Raw genomic sequence first — 21,010 nt, 5'->3', positions numbered from 1 at the left:
GGTAGTACTATTCTTCTCCAGAATGCCTCTTTAAAAGGATTTCCAACAGAATGAATAAATTCTAAAAACGCCTTGCTAAATTATACTTTACAACTCACTTCTTTTTTTATTCAAAAAGGTATCCCTTTGTTAACCAGTTTATTGACTTTCCAGCATTTTCCAATTTGCAAGATGGGAAAGGTTCATCAGTATTTACGCTGGTGACCAAAGTTACTCTTTCAGCTGGTATACTGAATACCTCATTCCGTCTTCCAAACTTTTAACCCATATTTACAGTCAGTGTTTGAAAATCCAAATTATTCATAACGTCACTTTCCTTAGACTTCATGGAGATTGTTAGACTCTTGATAAAGTTCAGTTTTTTATTTAGTTGAAATAATACTTCAAAACATACAGTTCCTTATCGAAATTTCTCTTTAGGCAGTGTTAGTTCATGTGTGTTATTTTTTAACTTCATTTTAAATTCTTGATTATATTAGTATCTACCTGCAATGTTAAATAAATTTCAACTGAAATGTATATATGGTTGATTTTAAAAGAAAAGTATCTCATTTGAATGGTTTTCAAGCATAATTATAATGACGTTATTTCTATTTAAACTCAACTGTGAACTATTATTATTGTTATTATACGTTTGTTTAAAAGTAATTAATATGATAGGAGTACTCAAAATATAATAAAATATTTCTGATAAAGTACACTAATAAAACATTACAATGGAAAACCTAAAATAAACTTTTTGTAAAAAATTGCTTAAATGTTATTTGGATAGATTTTAATCAATATTTCTGCATAGAAATTATGTAACTGTGAAAGCTAAGAGATAGTTGAATAAATGAGTAAAACTGTGACCAATTATTAAAATGTACTTCATTCATTTACTTCAATTCTAACTTATTATTAATGTAGTTTTGCTCATTTGGTGTATTAAAACAAATTTTTAAAAACGAAGAATCTTGTAGCTAATGCATAAAAAATGTGTGGTAAGAGTAATAAACTTTCTAAATCTATTTCAAGAAGGTGGAATGTAAACCGTTTCCCTAACAACTGCAACTTAGTGTTGTTTATTGGCAACGACTGCCTCAGGGTGAGGAAGTTTAGCTTAATGGCAAGTTTGACTTTAAGCCCTGTGGCTAAACTAGTTAATGCAGGATACTAAATTAGATTCTTCCTCAAACAGTGTCACCTTCTCCAACCCAATTAATTTCAAGGGATTTCAACAACATGGAATGAAAGAAAATAATAAAAATATTTTAATGGTAGTGTTTTCAAAAATAAACTTTGAATGGGAGTCAGTATCAGGGAAAATGTTGGAGAAACACTGTCTTAAAAGGCATATGAAAAAAAGGTAAAAGGGAAATTTGGAGAGTTTGAAACTCACAAAAAAACACACAACTTGGCCTAATTCAATGTGATTTCCTTCAACACATCCAAAAGTAGGCAAACGTGAAATGAAGAAATATGCATGTACACAGCATTACTGAACATAACACTTTATTTGGTAATATTCAATACCATGGCTGCACGGTGGCGCAGTTGGTAGCATTGTTGCCTTGCAGCAAGAAGGTCCTGGGTTTGACTCCCGGCCGGGGGTCTTTCTGCTTGGAGTTTGCTTGTTCTCACCGTGCATGCATGGTTTTTATCCGGGTACTCCGGCTTCCTCCCACAGTCCCCAAACATGACTGTTAGGTTAACTGGTCTCTCTACATTGCCCTTAGGTGTGCATGGTTGTGTGTCTGTGTTGCCCTGCCTGCGATGGAATGGCGGCCTGCCCAGGGTGTACCCCGCCTCCCACCCATAGACTGCTGGAGATAGGCACCAGATTCCCCGCGACCCACAATGAAAGAAGCGGTAGAAAATGACTGACTGATATTTAATACCCTCCAAAATTCATTTTTTATAGTGTAATTACATATCTGGCTTTTTTTATGGATAGCCTAAAGCCTGCAGCAAGAATGCATCATATACAAGTCAGAATTGATATTACAGTGTTGTTACGTGTAGTAGTAGTGGTGGCAGGGCTGTTATCCCGATTTTAAGCGGTTTTACTGTAATGTTTTCTAACAATGTGATACAACTAAACATTTTCCCATCAACCGGCGGAAGTGGTCAGTGGAAGCGCTACTGGACTCCAACTGGTAGCGGGCTAGGGCGTTGCTAGCGGCAGAAAGTGGGATTTTTTTTTTCTCTCGCTACCTTTCCTCAAGTTCTACTCTTCTACAAGCCGTGTCTCCCATCGGGAAACAGCGCCTTTTACGTTTGCCAACAGTTTGAGGACCCCTCCGAGGCTTTCGGTGGCTGTTTACAGAGGAGCGGTTGATACTTTGCGTCCCGTTAGCTGGCCGCGTTGCTAACCTGCTTTCCATCCACGGGAATTCTGCCGAGAAACGACCGAATCCTGGAAACATGGAGTCAAGCGACGTAGCGCTGTGCTAACCCCTACTCCGCTGGATGTTTTTTTTTTTTTTTTTTTTGTGCTCCCGGAGACTTTTCGACACGGAGACATATCACAAGCTACACGGGACTCAAGAGGGTGTTGTTACATATCATTTTTTCCGTCGCGGCTCGGCTCATTGTTGTGAACGGGAGTTTGCTTAGTTTGCACTCGAAACAAGAGCACACACGAAGCAAAGTTTTTTTTTTTTTTCTTTTTTGCTGAAAGGGCTCATCTGTTTTGTTTGCTGGTAGCAGGCGAGATTTAACGCCTGCCAGCCTGGCGTGAGAAAGGATAGCCGAAAACACAACCATATTTCTTGTTTTCTATATATAAATATGAACATCTTAAGCCGCTTTGTTTTTTAATCTCAACATTTAGCCGCAGTTGTTTTGCTAACTTGTAACACGGTTCGTTGATACTCGCTACTGAGCGATTCTCATGATCACGGGAGAGTCGTCCCCACAGTCACAGGCAGGCATTTCTGGGAACAGGGAATACCAAATGGGACTGCGGGAATTTCCAGCGTCTTTTTTAAGATCATTTAGGCACCGAGGCCACTGGTAGCCGAGCGAGGGGTGGTGGCAGACAGACTACATCGCTGGGCCAAGGTGTCTGGTGGTGCATTTTGGATTGTTTACACGTTTCCTACCGGCGGAAAACTGTAATGTGAATGCAGAAGGAGTCATACAAGGAGTCCATATATGAACGACAAGTTTTGCCTGCTGGAGCTGTTTTTATATTTATTATTGCTGGCGAAACGCTCTACACTGTAAGGTCCTTGCTGCTGTTTCATTTCGACAAGGATTGCCTGTAAACAGGATCAACCAGTCAGTGTTTTATTTTTATTTTGCCCCCTATTTAATCTTTGGACGTGCTTTGCAACAACCGTTCCCAAACGGAGTTGATTCTGATCATTGTTTACAAAATCCTTGCCTACTTCAGGACGAATGCCAGAGAAGGACGCTCCAGGAAGTCAGGTCACCACGCTCTGGAAAATGTTGATGGGATATAATTTGCTGCAAATCTAGAACCGGAAGCCCAATGAGTGACACACAGTTCAGCTCCACTGACAGGTAATGTCTGCTCATCCACTGTCTGCACACACACACACACACATTAATCCCTCTAAGGTCATGGTTCTCAAACTGTGGTAGGTGTGCTTCTGGTGGTACTTTGGCAGCTTTTAGCAGTACTCAGAAGAAATTTGGGTGTCCTTTATTTGTAAGGCAAATACAAACAAATTAAGTAAAATTTAGACATTATAAACCTCAACATTTTAAAGGTAGCGATGTACCAGTCCAGAGTTCAGAACCTGCCATATTTTTTTCTTTAATTGGCTCTAATTGGTTTCATTTAAAGCGTCAGAACTAAGAACTCCCGGCATTATCTGTCTATAAACACATCAACCAACAGCATGCACTTGGTACATCTCTACCAAAAAGATGGGATTCTCAAACAGATCATGCGGAGTAAAGGATGATTTATTGTGCTATGTATGAAAGCAAGAATACGATACAAAATCATCATAAGTGCAGAAATACAGTGTTTTTTACTGCAGCTACTACAAAGGTTTATATGCCAGGCAGCCATATTGGATTCAGTGTAAAAGGTTGGTCAGAAACCTCAGATTTTCCTACTCAAAATCCTGGCTTCACAGGACCTTTATGTTAAGTTCTCCAACTTTCTAAATTTTATCTTCCAAGTAAAAAGTGAAGTGTATCCTTCAATCAATCATGCAGGCATGCAGTGCAAATAGATAACTATATTTTTATTAGAAATGCCCTGATCAGGCCAGTACCAATCTCTGATTTTCTTTGAGGTCTGACCTGCTTTTCCGGATTTTGACCAATTTTGTTTTGTTTTATTTTATTTCCAAGGACTATGACATCTAAAAAATGTGCTGTAGGTTGTTTAATAGAGGTGGTAGATTTTAATCCAACAGAAAATAGAGGATTTACAAATAATGTTGGCAGCAAAGCTTCTTCTGCTAACCTTTATCAGATTGTTTTTTTTTTTTTTTATGAACTCAAAAACTGCACCAAAGTACATAGTGTGGGCTGCTGCATTTATAGACGGAAAATGGTGGAAATTCCTAGTTTTGTGGGATTTAATGAACACAGAATGATTTAATGACCTGTTAATCACCAGTCAGAGCTGTTCAAGTGAAAATTGCCCGATTCTGATCTCTGGTTGTTGATGGTCGTTTTATTGACATACAACAACAAACTAAAAAAAACTCCTTGCCCTGCTGAAGGACTACTGTCAGTATGGTTGTACTTGGAAAACTCAGTATTTACCGAGACAGTACTTGTTATAAAAACCTGAGAACCAATGCTCTGATATTTGTGCACAGTACACATGCTTTTAGTAAGCCTCTTATAGTGAACCCTCTCTGTTGAAATGCTCAGTAATAAATGTGCTACATTACTGTAGAGGGGCATCAAACCTTAATGGAAATTCTGGCGTGCATGGAGTTCTTGCCAAGGAGGAGACACTTGTCCAACGATTGGGATGGCCTTCAGTGTGTTTGTGCTAGGAATCAGTCATCTCTAATCCGTGTACACCTTTCAACATCACTATTACCCTTAAGCCTTTAAAGCTAACCCTCTCCTACACCTATTAAAGCAATCTCTGGATTTAAATAAAACCTCGGCTGCATGAAGTAATCGCTTTATCTTGGCAGCTGTCTGTCTAAAAATCAAAGGTTAAACCAGAAGGGCTAAATAACATGTTTTTTGGGCTGTATGAAAGAGAGCTATTTGTGTGTTTCACGGCAGTGCATTGAGATGCAGTCCGTGTACATCTCTACACGTTGCCTTGTGTCATTACAGGAATGAGCTTCTCTGTGGGTTTTGCAACTTTAGGGAATAAGGAGGTTTCTGTTCTCAATCTGATGTACCTTGACAGTGAAACAGAAGGGAAGCTGGTGCATTATATCAAGCCTTCCTCCCTCCTTGAATCCCACATACCTGCAAGCAGACCAGGCCAAGCTTCCTGGAATGTGTTTGTAGACTGGGAACAGAGGGGAGCTTATTGCACAGGTTGGGATGTGAAATATCCTCATGGGTTTGAGCTGGAGGCTAAAGCCCAACCCATTTTACTTGACCCCCTTCCCCCACTGAAATGATGGCAACAGCGGCTGGCACCAACTGCAATTGTAGTGGTATTTATTATGTGTGTTGCACTTGTGTGTGTGCGGTTTGTCAGATGGTATTTATGTGACTCTGTGTATGGTTAGGCTTGAGTCGGTATGTGATTCTCACGATATGCCAAACTTGAATAAAAATACCCGGCAAGTTTCATGATATTTACTTAACAATGTAGATCATCAACTTATTGGTTTTATATAAAACAGACAAGTAATACTTATTCACACTGACCTGAAAACAATATAGCCAATGAGTACTACAGTTACAATAATATTGTCAGCAACATTTTCTTCTTATTATTTTGAATTTAATACATTGACTTAATCAAAAAAAATAAAAATAAAATAAACACCAAGTTAACAGTATTATTTTTTTGGGTGCTTGTTTAGCTCTTTATAGGGTAAAACTAGTATAATAAGCTGAAATTAGCTGTTTAATTAGTCAGGTTATCTGCTTTGGTAGCCAGCCTGCAGTTTGCTGCTTTAAAGACATGCTGCTCGTAGCTTGCTGGCTGTAGTTTTAAAACAGGAATCAGTAACAACCGGTTTCAACAGACTTTGCTTTCATGCAAAATGGACGAAGTAAAAAAACAAAGTACAGCTACTGAGAAGTAGGTTTTGCAACTCAAGATATGTAGCTTTAGCTTAATATTCTCTGACTGAAACCAAAACTAACAAAGAATTAGAGTTTCTTTAGTTGAAGTTTTATCCCGCAAACTAAAAAAAAATGAATGAATAAAAGGTGCAATTCAAAAGTTTAATATTAAAAAATATTGTACCAGGGGGAAAAAATAGCAGAATTTATTGCGAACTGTACTTACATCATAACCTGAATTTGCAAGAATTCATGAGAACCGAGGAAGTTCTTTGCTCCTAGTAGTCTGGATTTATAATAGAAAAAGCTAATCTCTGAGGCCGCGCTCAGTGTCCAGTCTGATTCTGTGTTTTCAGCTGAACCAAAGCCAAGAAGCCATCAGAGAGGTAGATCTGAATGGTAAGAGGATTTTTAAAGCTTGAGTGGGAAGGGAAGGATACTCGCTTATCACAGTGCAGCACCCGAACTTCAGTCCGAAGGGGTTTGCACATCCAATTGTGATCCCTTTGTTTCTCAGTAAAATAGTATCTGATATACCCAGTGTAATACCTATGTTTCTCCATGCTCACTTGGCATATTGAAAAAAAAAAAAACTGTATATGTATTCTTCTATGGTGTTAAACGATAGGTGTCAGCTCACATTAGAGGACTTTATCACCACCTGCTGTAAGCAGTGTGCACAGGCGAGACCCCATTGATGTTGATGACATTTTTTGCCCAGACAAAGACCGGTGACCCACTGGCACTTTTACGTCAGGACCCACCAGTTGAGAGGGACAGCTTTATACCAGACTGCTTTAAATAATAAGATAGAAAACGTTACTAGTTTTGGAACTGTCAAACCTATTAAACACCTTTGGACTCCTTGATACTGCAAACTGATCTATGCCTGTGTGTGGCACCATAAATTAAATTTATATAGTTGAATTCTGTGATTTAAACATATTAAAGATACTTATGACAATAGGCTGGTGCTAATTTTAAATTAACACAGCTTTATAGCTTGCCCAAAAATATCATACAATCCATTGTGACATATAGTGCTACACAGATGTATTTTTGTTCAAATTCTACTGAGCTTGTTTATGTGTTGGAGTTCATCACTTTTCCGCTTTAATAACTATTATTTTTACTCCACATAAAGGAAAATAACATAGGCTAATGTATTATTTTAAAGAGCAGATTTTACAGTAGGCCTTTTATGCAGCTAGCTGTGTGCTTCTGTAGCCCAACAGCTTTAATTGCTTTCATGTAGGATGCAGCTGCTCATCAGGGTTTTATGTTAAAAAATAGTTGACAGTGCTGCATTTCCCTCGCTTCCTCTTGCTTCACGTACAACGCTTTATAGGCTGTGTTTTTAGCAGCGTCGGCTTTGACAGCAGTTTGTCTCTCACATGTTTCAGGCTCTCACCACTATGTGCCTGTTAGCTCTTTGTCACCGAGTTCTGCTGATCTCCACGTTTTCCCACCACCTCCCTCCTGAGGTCCTCCCGGAAACCGGTGCTGTTGACATCACTGGTTGTAAACAATAGTTTTCAGTGCAAGCAAATCGCCTATCCACTTCATATTCCTGCAACTGTTTGTCAAAGAAGTCTGAAAAATGTCAATCCGTGACAGAAAACTTGCGGCTATGTTATTTTTCATAAGGAGGAAAACCCTTTCAAAACAAAACATAGCATTAGATGCGCGTGTAATCCTACAAACACTAAGTGTTTGTTGAGCAATGAAGATCGAAAAGTGATGATGCCAGCCCCTTTTGACAATAACATAGCACTGAAGTTTATGTTTGCCATGCTGCAGTGTAGTTTGTTTCCTCATGATAAATGTTTTCATGAGGGGTTCTGACAGCTTGGCTTGCTGGTATGCATCTCCTGCATTTGGCAACCGTCCCTGATAATGCAGCATCCTTTCAATCCATCAAGTGAGTGCTGATACTGAAGGAGCTGCGTCAGCTGCTCTGAACTATGCAGTAAAACGAGTATGTAGAGAGAGTGTAAAGCACTGACAAGAGGTTCAAATTGAGATGCTAAAGATGTCCGTGCACCAGCTGCAGGTGTCTCGCAAAGAAATCGGAATTCACCTGGAAAATATTTTTTCATTTAATTCCAATTTTCCTTTAGTAAATAAGCGTGAGATTCGGCATGTTTATGGCTAATGAATTACACTGCTGGTAAGCTGTTTTAAAGATCTTTGAAAAATAGTTTTATTAAAAGGTGAATGACACTGTCATGAGGTCAGATTAACTTTGACATGGGCTTGTATGAGATATTTACAATATCATAACCTTGAGTAAAAATACCACTACACAAAAATATAATATGATCTAATTGTTTTTACTTACATCAGTTTGTTTATACTAAAGATATTTTGAAAAAAATGCTTAAATTATCCTGCAGTCACAAGTAGTCTTATAAATGTGGTGTGAGTGGGACTAACAACCTGATGGAAGCTGGGTAATTGGTTAATTAGCCAGGCTATCTGCTCATGTAGCAAACCTGCAGTCTGCTGCTGAACAGCCTCTTACTATGCAAACAGCACTATCAAAAAAGCACTACGTTAAAAACAGTAATGTGCTGCGCTCCTTAAGTTTCCACAGTCCAACACTCCAAGCAAGCAGCTTTACTTCTTATAAACAAGAGAAATGTGTCGGAGCGACATGTGTTGCACCGAAACAGCACAAAGGCTGTAGGAAAATATGTTACGAGCCAAATGATAAAGAGTCGCATCAAAACAGAATAAGGGAGCTAGCGTTACCCTGCCACATCAGCAAACAGTTTCCCAATCAAAGGTCATCAGCAGGGTTGAGATGCACATTCACTGAAGACTATGTAGCCATTTGTGCCAAGTCTATTGGTATTGTTATCATAACATTATTGCATCTTTCCCAAAACCCAGTTAGTGCAGTGTGGGAGCAGAGAGTGCTATTTTATTGAAACTCCTATAAGGACAAAATACCAGGTGCTTTTGCATAAACAAAAATAATCCCTAGCAAATGTCTGAGCAATGTCTAAACATAACTGGACAGTCAGTACAGTTCTGGTTGCCATGAGAAACTGGTTAAAGGTAGTAGGACTTTTAAATTCATACAAATTCATACTAGTGCAGTCCTCGAGAGCTACTGTCCTGCAACTTTTACATGATTCACCTGAATCAAATAATTGGCTCGTTACCAGCCCACTGCAGAGCAGAATGACATGTTGATGAGGCAATTCAGCCATTTGATTCAGGTGTGATGGAGAAGGGCTCCTTCTGAAACTGCAGGACAGTAGCTTTCAACGACTGGCGTTAGCTACCTATTCTATAAAATTTACGTTTATACGACATTTGGATTAGGAAAAATTCACATTCAGATTTGTTTCTATTTAGAGGTTTTACTGTAGGAGAGTTATTTTTTTTAAAGAAGTCCAGCATATTCTCATCATGTGTTTATTTGTCTGTTGGAGACCTGCTGTTATCTCTTTCTTTCTTTCTTTCCTCTATCTATCTATCTATCTATCTATCTATCTATCTATCTATCTATCTATCTATCTATCTATCTATCTATCTATCTATCTATCTATCTATCTATCTATCTATCTATCTATCTATCTATCTATCTATCTATCTATCTATCTATCTATCTATCTATCTATCTATCTATCTATCTATCTATCTACCTACCTACCTACCTACCTACCTACCTACCTACCTACCTACCTACCTACCTACCTACCTACCTACCTACCTACCTACCTACCTACCTTCCTCTCTCTCTCTCTCTCTCTCTCTCTCTCTCTCTCTCTCTCCATCCATCCATCCATCATGTATGTATTTAATTACCAAGCTCAGTTGTTCTGAAACTGTTGGACTGTTGGTATGAAAAATGTTGGGCTTAACCGTAGGTATATCGACATTGATAGTCTTTGGGTTTTTAAGACTATTTACATATTTTATATAAAAATTAGGGTGCCATTTTATTGATTTATGCTGCCATATTACACAGTGTGTTGTTGAAAAACATCTTATAGCGCATTGACAGTACCTCTCTTCATTTATTGTCAGATTCTTGCTGTCCATCATAGCCTTTTAAATTCCTGAAATTAAGTCGGATTTGAGTGGGCGGAGCGCTGATGGCGTAGGGGTTTAAGCGTGCGACCCATGTACAGAGACCTTAGTCCTCGATGCAGGCGGTTGCGGGATCAAGCCCCAGCGACGTTTTCTGCACACCCTTCCCCCATTCATTCAACCATTTCCTGTCTGCTTACCGTCAAACAATTATAAAATAAAGAACACCAGTGCCGCAAAACTGAAAATGAGACTCCCTCACCTGCGTTTATCTTTCTAGGCTGTTGTAAATCTCCATACATTTATGAACAAGTACAAATTGACATGCAGGTCAAATCATATTTTAACCAGCAAGTAACAAGTGTTTACATCCATTTAATTTATTATATTATTCTTTAATATTCAGATGTATCAGCAAAGTGGAGCCTGAAAAAAAGAAACAGATAAAGCTGGGGAAAGGATTAGAACGGCAGAGATTTAAGAATCAAGCCATGCCCGAGGGGTTTTGATGTTGAAGAATGGGCATTAACAAGGGCACTGACTGCCTGGGGAGTTTGGGGTCTATCACCCAGCTTTGTGATGTTGATGCCTCTGGACACCTCTTATGATCCTGTCTTGTTAACCACAAGAGCTTAAGGGCCTGGACATTACTTTTACTCCCTAAAAGACTGGATCACAACAATAGACAAAGGAGGGACAAGGAGTGAGAGTTATCTTGTTCAAGTGTTATGTCCTCACATGTCCATTTAACAGTTCATGACCTTGAACTCAGCTACACCCTTCTAGCTAGCTGTTAGCCCTTGTGTTCTGCTGACTGTACTGTGATGCATTCATCACATTGTAAACCTATCATTGTAAGATAAATAATTTTCCTGTAAATATGTTTAAAATTTGTGTTTGCTCTTCTTGTGATTGCACGTCGGCTATATGTTTATATGAAACAACTGGAAATGGGTGGTTGATTTAAAAAAAGCATAGTCTCTGCTTTCTGATATAATAACTGTGCCATATTGAAGTCTTCCATTCAGTGAGATGAAGGATGTTGTACAAAAGGTACAGGCTGCCTCAGCAGTGGTTTTAGTGGTGCAGTGTCTGTTTCAGCTGACTCAGGGACGACTTGGAAGGGAATCCATGTAGTACTGTTCCAAATCTGATATTACCTGTAGAAAGTGAGAGCTAATTAAACGTAGATGTGACTGAAATCCAGGTATAGTAATGCATAAACTTTAAACTTCAACTAAAATTTAACGTGGTAGCCATTTAAATAAAGAGTCTTATTTTTTTATTTCATATGTATATGACAAATAAATATATATATATATATATCATTATTATTATTTCAACCATAATGACTCATATTTTAGTGCAGCTGCTGAAAGCTCTTCCATCTATTTAAGCTTTTGCAACACATGTTCATTCAATTCCAGACGGTTTCTGAATTAATTGCTCACAGATCACCCCATGTTTAAATTGCTGGTGTTTTTGCACAAAATTGTTGCATGAGTGGGAAAGACACAACCAAGTAGCAGTACTTGCATGTGTTTTTAATTCACATCTGTGTCTTAGAATCCAAATTGTTCTCACACAAATGAACTGACTGTACCCTTTTTGTTTGTTTAATGCTGCCTTGTCTTCTCAGTTGCTGGTTATTTTACCCCTTCAGTGTTTCATGCCATTGGTATCTTTGGTTTATTAGAGGTGAACCCGCAACTTCGGCGTTATTAGTGGTGAACATTTAGCCATTTCTGTTACAATATCATCATTTGGTTTTTTCTATTGAGTACCCAAAATGCTGCCACATAAATCATAACAAATATTTTGATAATAGATTAATCTGTTGACTGTTTTGATTAATCGATTAATAATCGGATAGCATAAGGTGCTTAATAGGAGGTTTTTGCAGAATTTGAACTGGGTGAAGCTAAAACTATGCCCCTTAAGGAGTTCTGGATAGAGCGCATTTACAGACACTTAAATGCAAAATGTACTGTACATATGTTTTTGTACAGTTTTGGCTTTATTACTGCTCTGAGTGGGTTGTTCTTTCTGCAAATGGCATGTTTTAGAGTCTGTATACTCCTGTTAACTATTAATTGATTATTAAATTAGTTGACAAATTTATTTTTTTTATCGGATTTATTGTTTCAGCCGTAAATTATTTAAAAGTCATTGAGACCTTTTTAATGCTTTTGTAAATGCATGCTACCCGATAGCACTTTGCGAGACAGACTTTGCTTTGCCATGAAATTTCTTGGGGTTTTAATGTCGTGAGATCTTGTGCCAAGTGTTGGAGTACACCCCTACATATCACAATCTAAACCAACTCGCTGCTGCTGTGTGGCGCTGTTTGTTAACGCATTTGCGGGAATTCCGAACTGCTCCATGTTAAAAGTGGTAAATACATGTTAGACTTCTATAGCCAAATGTTACAGAAAGACCTACTAAGGGTTAACTTAAGCATTACACATACACCTACATGCAAGGAATGCATGTGTGAAAGGGGCTTATATCTGTCTCCAGATATGTGTGTGTGTGTGTCTACACACCTCTACACCCCAGTTTAAAATCTTTTAAAAAGCAACCTGAAATCAATAGCAGCAGAGAAAACTTTGTATAGTCAGGATTTCAAAAAGCCCGATTAGCTCAGAGAAGTCGCCCATTGATTAGTATTGTTTTCAGGTCTGGCAGCAGGTCTCACCAATAATCAGTGGTTTGGACAGCTTAACACCCTTTTTCCTTTCTCAGTGCTTGAGGACAGCAGACAGCATAGCGTGAAGAAATGTCTATCCGCCAGCTCTCATGTCAGGAATCCCGATGAGGTTATTGGGGCAGAAAGGGCACAGATTCCCCCCTGAGGCTGTAGCTTGAGCTACAGAGCTATTGGTCTTGTTTCTTTAACACAAACCACACCTCCTTCGCTTTTTCTGTCTCCTGCGCTTATTTCCTTTCTTTGTTCCTTAAAACTATGTTGCATTAGAGAGTGCAACATGTTGAAACTGAAAATGTACAGAGAGTATTTTGTTTTATATTTGTGTAACACAGAAGGCGCTTTAAGAAAGTAGCATGACTCCGTGGCTGTAACCTCTTGACTCGCAAGGAGTGGAAAGTAGTGACGTCAGTGTTTGTGTGTGTACCCTTTTTGAGTGACTCTGGTCCAAAGATTTGACTGTCTCTGTGCTGATGTCCTTCTCATTGGCTGGCTGCCAGCCTAAATCAGACTGTATCATTACATGTATGGAATAGGAACACAAGTCTGTTTTAGGAGGTGCTGTCAATGGTTGGCTGGTTGAAAAGCACTGATTGCCAGCTCCATGAGGTACTTGCTTGGCAGGCCAACAGCCATTGCTCAGCACAAATAACAAGCTGAGGACGCCACACCATCCGCAAAGACTCAAAATGCAGTTTGCCAAGTTTTCCAGTCTAATCTATCATCTCAGGATGTGCTCTGGTGTGTGATGTTGGAGTAGACACACCTTAGTCTAAGCAGCCTGGGGGCATCCGCCAAAGCTGACAGTTTCTGGACGAGTTTTGGGGTAAATACCGTGCTGTGAAAACGAATTTGCTTTATTTTTTTTTTATTTTTTTGTCAAACTTAAATGTTTCAGATGATCAAACAAATTGTATATTAAATAAAATTAGATTAAATATAAAAAGTTGTTTTGAAATTATGATTTTATTTATTAGGGGAAAAGCTACCCAAACCAATCTGTGAAAAAGCAGTTGGTCCCTGAAAAGAAACTGGTATTGCCACCCTTGGCAGGAACTTCTGCAGTCATGTGTTTCCTGTAACTGGCAGTGAGTCTTTTGGGTTGCTGTGGAGGAGTTTTTACCTACCTTAGTTTGCAGAAGTGTTTATATTCCCCCACACCGGTGGGTTTTCAAGCATGAATGGTGTGTTTAAGGTCATGGAAAGCATTACAATCAGATTGGACTAGGCCACTTCAAAACCTTCACTTTGTGTGTTTAGGCATACAGTGATTGACTTGTTGGTGTTGTTTGATCATTGTCCTGTATAGCCCATATTTACTTCAGTTTAGGGTTTCAGACTGGTAAGTAGACATTTTCCTTCAGCGTTTTCTGGTGAAGATCAGAATTCTTGATTCCATCAATAATGGCAAGGTCCTAATGCAGCAAAGCACCGCCTTCTACTTCTCTTTTTAGCTATTCCATATGCTGCCCCCTGACACCACTTTTATTAAATGCTGTTAGTTTCTCTCCTGAGGTTATGGGACACACACTGTTCTATGTTTTCTCCATTTGTGGGCAATGGATCTAAACGGGGTTCTGGGGAGTCACAAGCCTTAGAAATTACTTTGTAATCCTTTTTAGACTGATAGATCTGAATGATTTAGTTTCTTATCTATTCTTGATTTTGTTCTTCATGTGTTGCTTTTTGGGGTCTTTTAGCCTACTTCACGTTGTCAGACTGGCTCTGCTTAAATGTTTTCGTAATAGTACAGGTCTGGCAGTACTCACGCCAGGGTTTGGCTTGTAAAATTGATCTGAGCTGTCCAATCATGATTTCCTATTGAGGCCAATAATAATTTTGCGTTTGGGCACGGTGTTTTGGATGGTTTTTTCCCCTTAAACATTTGAAGACACATGTAGTGTGGGACAAATAATTAATTGGTTTTGGAAACGTGTGGATTTAGTCTCTGTGAGGATAGTTAACGGGTTTTACTGAGAAGAACTTCTACAGCATTTTATATGACAAAGCAAGTTTAATTTACTGAACTATGTCTGTTTGTTTCCTAACCTTGGTTGATTTTTCTTTATCACGTGTTCCCGTTATAGTTTTGAATTTACTTTGAAGCTTTCATTATAAATTAGTTGTTTATAATTGAACAACATGTAACTTCACGGGTGTCCTCTCAGTTTGCAATAATCTGAAAGATCCACAAACTCGCAAGAATCAAAACGTGTTCAAGTTCTTCTCCCTAGAACCGTCTGTCCCTCTCCCACTCTTCTTTTTCTCTCTCTGTCTCTCTCTCTGTGGCCTGCTCTGCTACCAGCCTTCCTTGCTGCCACTTTTGCAGCAGTTGGCCCAGCTCTGCCACAGTTTTCCATCAAAACACCAAACCTCAATGGAGCATTCAAGCCCAAACCCGCTCCAGCGCTGCCCCTCCCTTCTGCCGGTCTCTGTTCTGACTCTGCCTTCTTTATGCCTGACTCATTCCCTGCTCATTAAGTGGGCCAGTGCAGGAAGAGGCCCTAGTTCTGATTGTGGAAGCACTGTAGCATCTGAAGATTTCAGCGAGCTGAGTTGCTTGTTGAATAGGGGTTTTTTCAAGGGAATAAATGGTTAGCTTAGGTTTTTCTTGGCTTTTCATAAATTTAGATGCCATCTGCAGTCTAAAGGTTTGTAAAAAAATGCACTCTGGTTGGTCATCTATAGCTAAAGACACAATCTGTTGCAAAAGGTGTTAAACATAGGACTCTGTCCATTTTGCATATAATATATCTGGCGTACAATATAGTCCTTTAGGATTTCTTTATATAACATTTATTATTGGGTTATTTTAGGTGGCTGAATGACAAGACATGATTGCATGTAGACATGAGAATGCTTATTCCTACTGCCACAAAAAAAATAACAAATTGATTATTACTGTTATTATAGTCTTATTGGTACCATATACTCGTACTCGTACTCGTCGTCTTCCGCTTATCCGGGACCGGGTCGCGGGGGCAGCAGACTCAACAGAGACGCCCAGACGTCCCTCTCTCCAGACACCTCCTCCAGTTCCTCCAGGGGGAGCCCAAGGCGTTCCCAGGCCAGCCGAGAGACATAGTCCCTCCAGCGTGTCCTGGGCCGTCCCCTGGGCCTCCTCCCGGTGGGACGTGCCTGGAACACCTCCCGAGGAAGGCGTCCAGGAGGTATCCGGTATAGATGCCCGAGCCACCTCAACTGGCTCCTCTCGATGTGGAGGAGCAGCGGCTCTACTCCGAGCCCCTCCCGGATGGCCGAGCTCCTCGCCCTATCTCTAAGGGAGTGCCCGGCCACCCTACGGAGGAAGCTCATTTCAGCCGCTTGTATCCGAGATCTCGTTCTTTCGGTCATGACCCAAAGTTCATGGCCATAGGTGAGGGTAGGAACGTAGACCGACCAGTAAATTGAGAGCTTTGCTTTTCGGCTCAGCTCTCTCTTCACCACAACGGACCGGCACAGCGCCCCCATTACTGTGGCAGCCGCACCGATCCGTCTGTCGATCTCCCGCTCCATTCTTCCCTCACTCGTGAACAAGACCCCGAGATACCTAAACTCCTCCACTTGAGTCAGGAACTCCCCTCCAACCTGAAGAGGACAAGCCACCCTTTTCCGGTCAAGTACCATGGCCTCGGATTTGGAGGAGCTGATCCTCATCCCAGCCGCTTCACACTCGGCTGCGAACCGCCACAGCGCATGCTGTAGGTCTTGGCTAGAGGGGGCCAGCAGGACCACGTCATCTGCAAAAAGAAGAGACGAAATCCACTGGTCCCCAAACCCGACCCCCTCCGGCCCTTGGCTGCGTCTAGAAATCCTGTCCATAAAAGTTATGAACAGGACCGGTGACAAAGGGCAGCCCTGCCGGAGTCCAACATGCACTGGGAACAGGTCCGACTTAGTGCCGGCAATGCGGACCAAACTCCTGCTCCGCTCGTACAGGGACCGGATGGCCCCTAGTAAAGGTACCATGTATTTAATGTTAATTTGATAGTGATACATTGACATATAAAAGTATAGTATCTCGCAAATGTCAGTATACTCACATTTTTGTAAATGATTTATACCTTTTCATAAGACAACACTGAAAATGTGGCAATATAAAGTGGTCAGTGTACAGCTTGTATAACAGTGTAAATTTGCTGTCCCCTGAAAATAACTCAACAAACATCCATTAATGTCATAAATCTGCTAGCAACACAAGTGAGTACAACCAAAAGCAAAAATGTTTACATTGTGCGCAATTGTGCAGTTTTCCCTCCCTGGTGTCATGTGACTCAGTAGTATTACAAGGTCTCAGGTGTGAATGACGAGCGGGTGTGTTAGGTTTGGTGTTATCGCTCTCATACTCTCTCATATTGGTCAGTGGAAGTTAACATGGCTCGTCATGGCAATGGACTCTCTGAGGATCTAGAAAAAGAATATGTTGCTCTACATAAAGATGGCCTAGGCAATAAGAAGATTCTTAGCACCCTGAACTGAGCTGCAGCACTGTGGCCAGGACCACACATAGTGTTGGGACTAACATGCCGATTCTCCCGGAATCAATTCAAATTTTTAAATTTCCATACCTAATCTCGATACCTAGCTCACTCACCTGAAGAAGAAGAAGCTACCAAACACCAACGAAGAAGAATTCACAGAACGTCTGCGCATGTGCAACTATATTCAGTGTGTGTGGTGGCAATGGAAAGTATGGCTTAACTTTAATAAAAGTCGGCTCGGTGTAACACTTAATAATAAGATTATATCATACAAAGGAGGGTGCACAACCAATATTAAATTAACGCCTCCGGATTCATGGTGTAGAAGTAACAGATCATGTCTTCGGCAAGCTGCGTCGCTGTTACTTCGACCCTTCTCCGCCTCCAACACTCAGCATAGCACCACGCTGCAGTCAGTCAGGTAAGTAAGACAAAAAAATACGTCTTTTACCAACATTGAGGCAACTAACAAGTTTAACTTGACCTAAAATGGTGGGTCATCTTAAATGCAAATACGCAGCTAACATTAGCCCATGTGTTTTTTCATTGACAAACAACATCTGCACCAGGTTAGCCCATCTGTGGGAGCTCAGTAACATGTGTAAGTTAGCCTTTCAGAGCTCAGACCATACACTGCACCTTGGAACAAAATGGTATGCCTGGCTGATGCCCCAGAAGGAAGCTTCTTCTAAAGATGATGCACAAGAAAGCCTGCAAACCGTTTGCTGAAAACAAGCAGACAGTTCATTGAGGGAACCATGAATGCCATCATGTTCTATGACATAATGAAGCAGAGCATGATCCCGTCCCTTTGGAAACTGGATCACAGGGCAGCATTCCAACATGATAACAACCCCAAACACACCTCCCAAGATGACCACTGCCTTGCTAAAGAAACTGAGGGTAAAGGTGCTGGACTTGCTAAGCATGTCTCCAGACCTAAACCCTATTGAGCATCTGTGGGGCATCCTCAAACAGTAGGCGGAAGACCACAAAGTCTGTAACATCCACCAGCTCCGTGACGTCATCATGGAGGAGTGGAAGAGGATTGTAGTGGCAACCTGTGACGATCTAGTGAACTCAACACCCAAGAGAGTTGAGGCAGTGCTGGAAAATAAGTGTGGCAACACAAAGTATTGACATTTTGGGCACAATTTGGACATTTTCACTTAGGGGTGTACTCACTTGTGTTGCTAGCAGTTTAGACATTAATGGCTGCATGTTGTTAATTTGAGGGGACAGCAAATTTACAGTTATACAAGCTGTACTCTGACTATTCTACATTGTATCAAAGTGTCATATCTTTAGTGTTGTTGCATGAAAAGATTTAATATAATATTTACAAAAATGTGAGGAGTGTAGGCTACTAACTTTTGTGAGATACTGTATATAATAAAGACCTTCAAAATTTAGTAGTAGTGTTTTACCTTTTACCTTTTTGCCATTCCACTCTTTATATACACTAGAGGTATGACTAGCTTATATTAGCTGGATAATTATTCAGGCTATCTGCTCATTCACAGCCTGTTGTCAGCTCTAACCTTTAGCCTGCCAGCTATAGCTCTAAAAAAGCATTATCTTAATAAGAGTGATGTGGAATGCTCCTTCAGTTTTCACACCATGACTGTATTGGCAAACAGAAATCTTTCCAAAAAGGTGCTTTTTGTGTTTTCTGTAAGCATAACCATAAGTGTAGGAAACTTATTTCAGTCAGCCAACTGGCAGTGCACAGTAACAGCTGGGAAGGGGCAGCACAGCATTACCTATGTTCCATGAAGCTAAACAAAAAAATCTCACTCTGGCCAATGACATTAATCATTGGGAACAGTATTGGGAACAGACATTTCTGATATTTTTAATTCTTAACTATTCAGTACCCGGCTGGATACTATACCTTGGTACTGGTATCCAGCCTATGCTTAATTCTATATGCAAATTGTTGCGATGCTACAAACATGCTAAATGTGCAATGAAATAAAGTGATGGTCCCTATGGAGGCGTGATGGAGTAATCATAGAGTTTCTCCGCTTGTTGGTTCTAGCTTTGATACTTTATGTCGCTATAAAGAAGCGAAGAGGTGATGCCTACGGTGTGTTTAGTCTATGTCAATCAACATTGCTTTTTTGAGTTGGCTGGAGTGCACACTGGCCAGGTCTGCAGGGGTGGATCCTATTATTTTGGAGTTTAAACAGTAAAACTAACCATTTCACCCCCTGTGGTCATATGTTTGTGAGTAAAATCTTTTAAAGTGTTAGAGTGTTAAAGCTAACCAGTTCCTGTCAGCGGAGAAACACTAAGAGAGACTGTGTCTGCACATCATGAGGGATGTTTGTGGTGAATCACAGCAAACCAACAACTTATTGAATGACTTCAGTAACTCAAACCTGACTTGAAATAAAAAGGTTGTCGGCTCGAACCCATTAAGTTCTACAATGTCTGCATCAAATCCACGTGGCACTCTAGCTGCTCATTTGAGCTCATTGTAATGACGTGAATATTCTTGCCGTATTTCTATTAGGAAGACTTTAACCATACACACTATGTGAAGTACTTTAAATCTGTTAAACCCTTCAGGACGCCAGATAAAAAAATTGAAAATCACCTAGAAGTCCGTCATTGCGCACAGAGTCTGCTTGAGGTTTGTTTCCAACACTTAGTATAAAGGAATGAGGCCAACGTGCCAGGGGAACTTTTTATAGGTGAGCAGCATACATATGAGGCCGACCAATATGGCTGGCATGGCCCGGCTCAGGGATGACTTTTAGGCTACGTTCACACTGCAGGTCTAAATGCTCAAATCCGATTTTTTTCAGAAATCTGATTTTTTGGTGTGGTCGGTTACATTACTTTGAAAATGTTGCAGCTCCAAACTGATCCGCATGCGCATAAGAACAATACGAGCGTCATCAAGTGCAGCACAACAGTAAACACGGAGAAATAGGTGTTATGGTTTAAGTGCACAACAGAAGCCACTTATTGTGCTATGTGGGAAGCACATGAATAAAAGGAGAGTGAAACTCTTTATTGTTCCGTTTTAGGGAGATCTGACTGCCAATTCAGCACAACAAACTGTTTGAATATGGAGACATAGCCAGCAAAGGTGGGGCAAGGATGTTAACAACTTTACAGAGACTGAGTTTATTCTGAACTTTATCATGTCGAGGACAACTTTTAGACATGTATGTCTGTATGTCAGCGCCTCTCCTCTCAGCCTCACAGGCAGAAGACTTGATGCAATCCAATGTATCGGACTGCATCGGGGGATATCATCACATGCTTGGTGACCTCGATAGAATTTTACAATCCTCTGTTCGAACGGTTGTATACGAATTTACAATACAAACTACGTCTCACATCCATAGTTTCTATGAGTCTCTCAATTTAGGCTTGAATAAAGTTTTATCTCTATTTATTAACGAGCTCCAACTTCTCGCTGTCTCTTCACTGTACAGTGCTATTCTAGCCCCCTGTCTGTTTTGCTAAGGCGTTTACTGATGGGCCATGCAAAATTACGACAAATGCATTGGAAAGTGACGTCAAAGTCACATCTAATCCGCATTGGTTTTTCCCACTGGAGTCACATTCCAAAAGACCAGAT

The 21,010-nt window shown here is 40.3% G+C and overlaps 1 protein-coding gene across 3 annotated transcripts in view; it reads left to right on the top strand.

Moving 5' to 3' along the window:
• The first annotated feature begins 2,110 nt into the window (after positions 1–2,110).
• Positions 2,111–21,010, top strand: part of arhgef12a (Rho guanine nucleotide exchange factor (GEF) 12a) — a 67,507-nt gene continuing 48,607 nt past the window's right edge. Inside the window, exons 1-2 of one of the 3 annotated variants that reach the window (XM_047391509.1) lie at positions 2,111–3,264; positions 3,380–3,510. In XM_047391509.1, the coding sequence (XP_047247465.1) occupies positions 3,479–3,510 (32 nt within the window). In that variant the 5' untranslated portion in view covers positions 2,111–3,264; positions 3,380–3,478. Of the gene's footprint in view, positions 3,511–21,010 lie in introns of all 3 variants that reach the window. The other 2 variants (XM_047391508.1, XM_047391510.1) reach the window with 2 other exon arrangements.

Source organism: Girardinichthys multiradiatus, chromosome 18 (genome assembly GCF_021462225.1).
Source record: "Girardinichthys multiradiatus isolate DD_20200921_A chromosome 18, DD_fGirMul_XY1, whole genome shotgun sequence".
In the NCBI taxonomy this organism is placed as follows: Eukaryota; Metazoa; Chordata; class Actinopteri; order Cyprinodontiformes; family Goodeidae; genus Girardinichthys; species Girardinichthys multiradiatus.
This window is presented reverse-complemented; position numbering and strand designations above follow the sequence as displayed.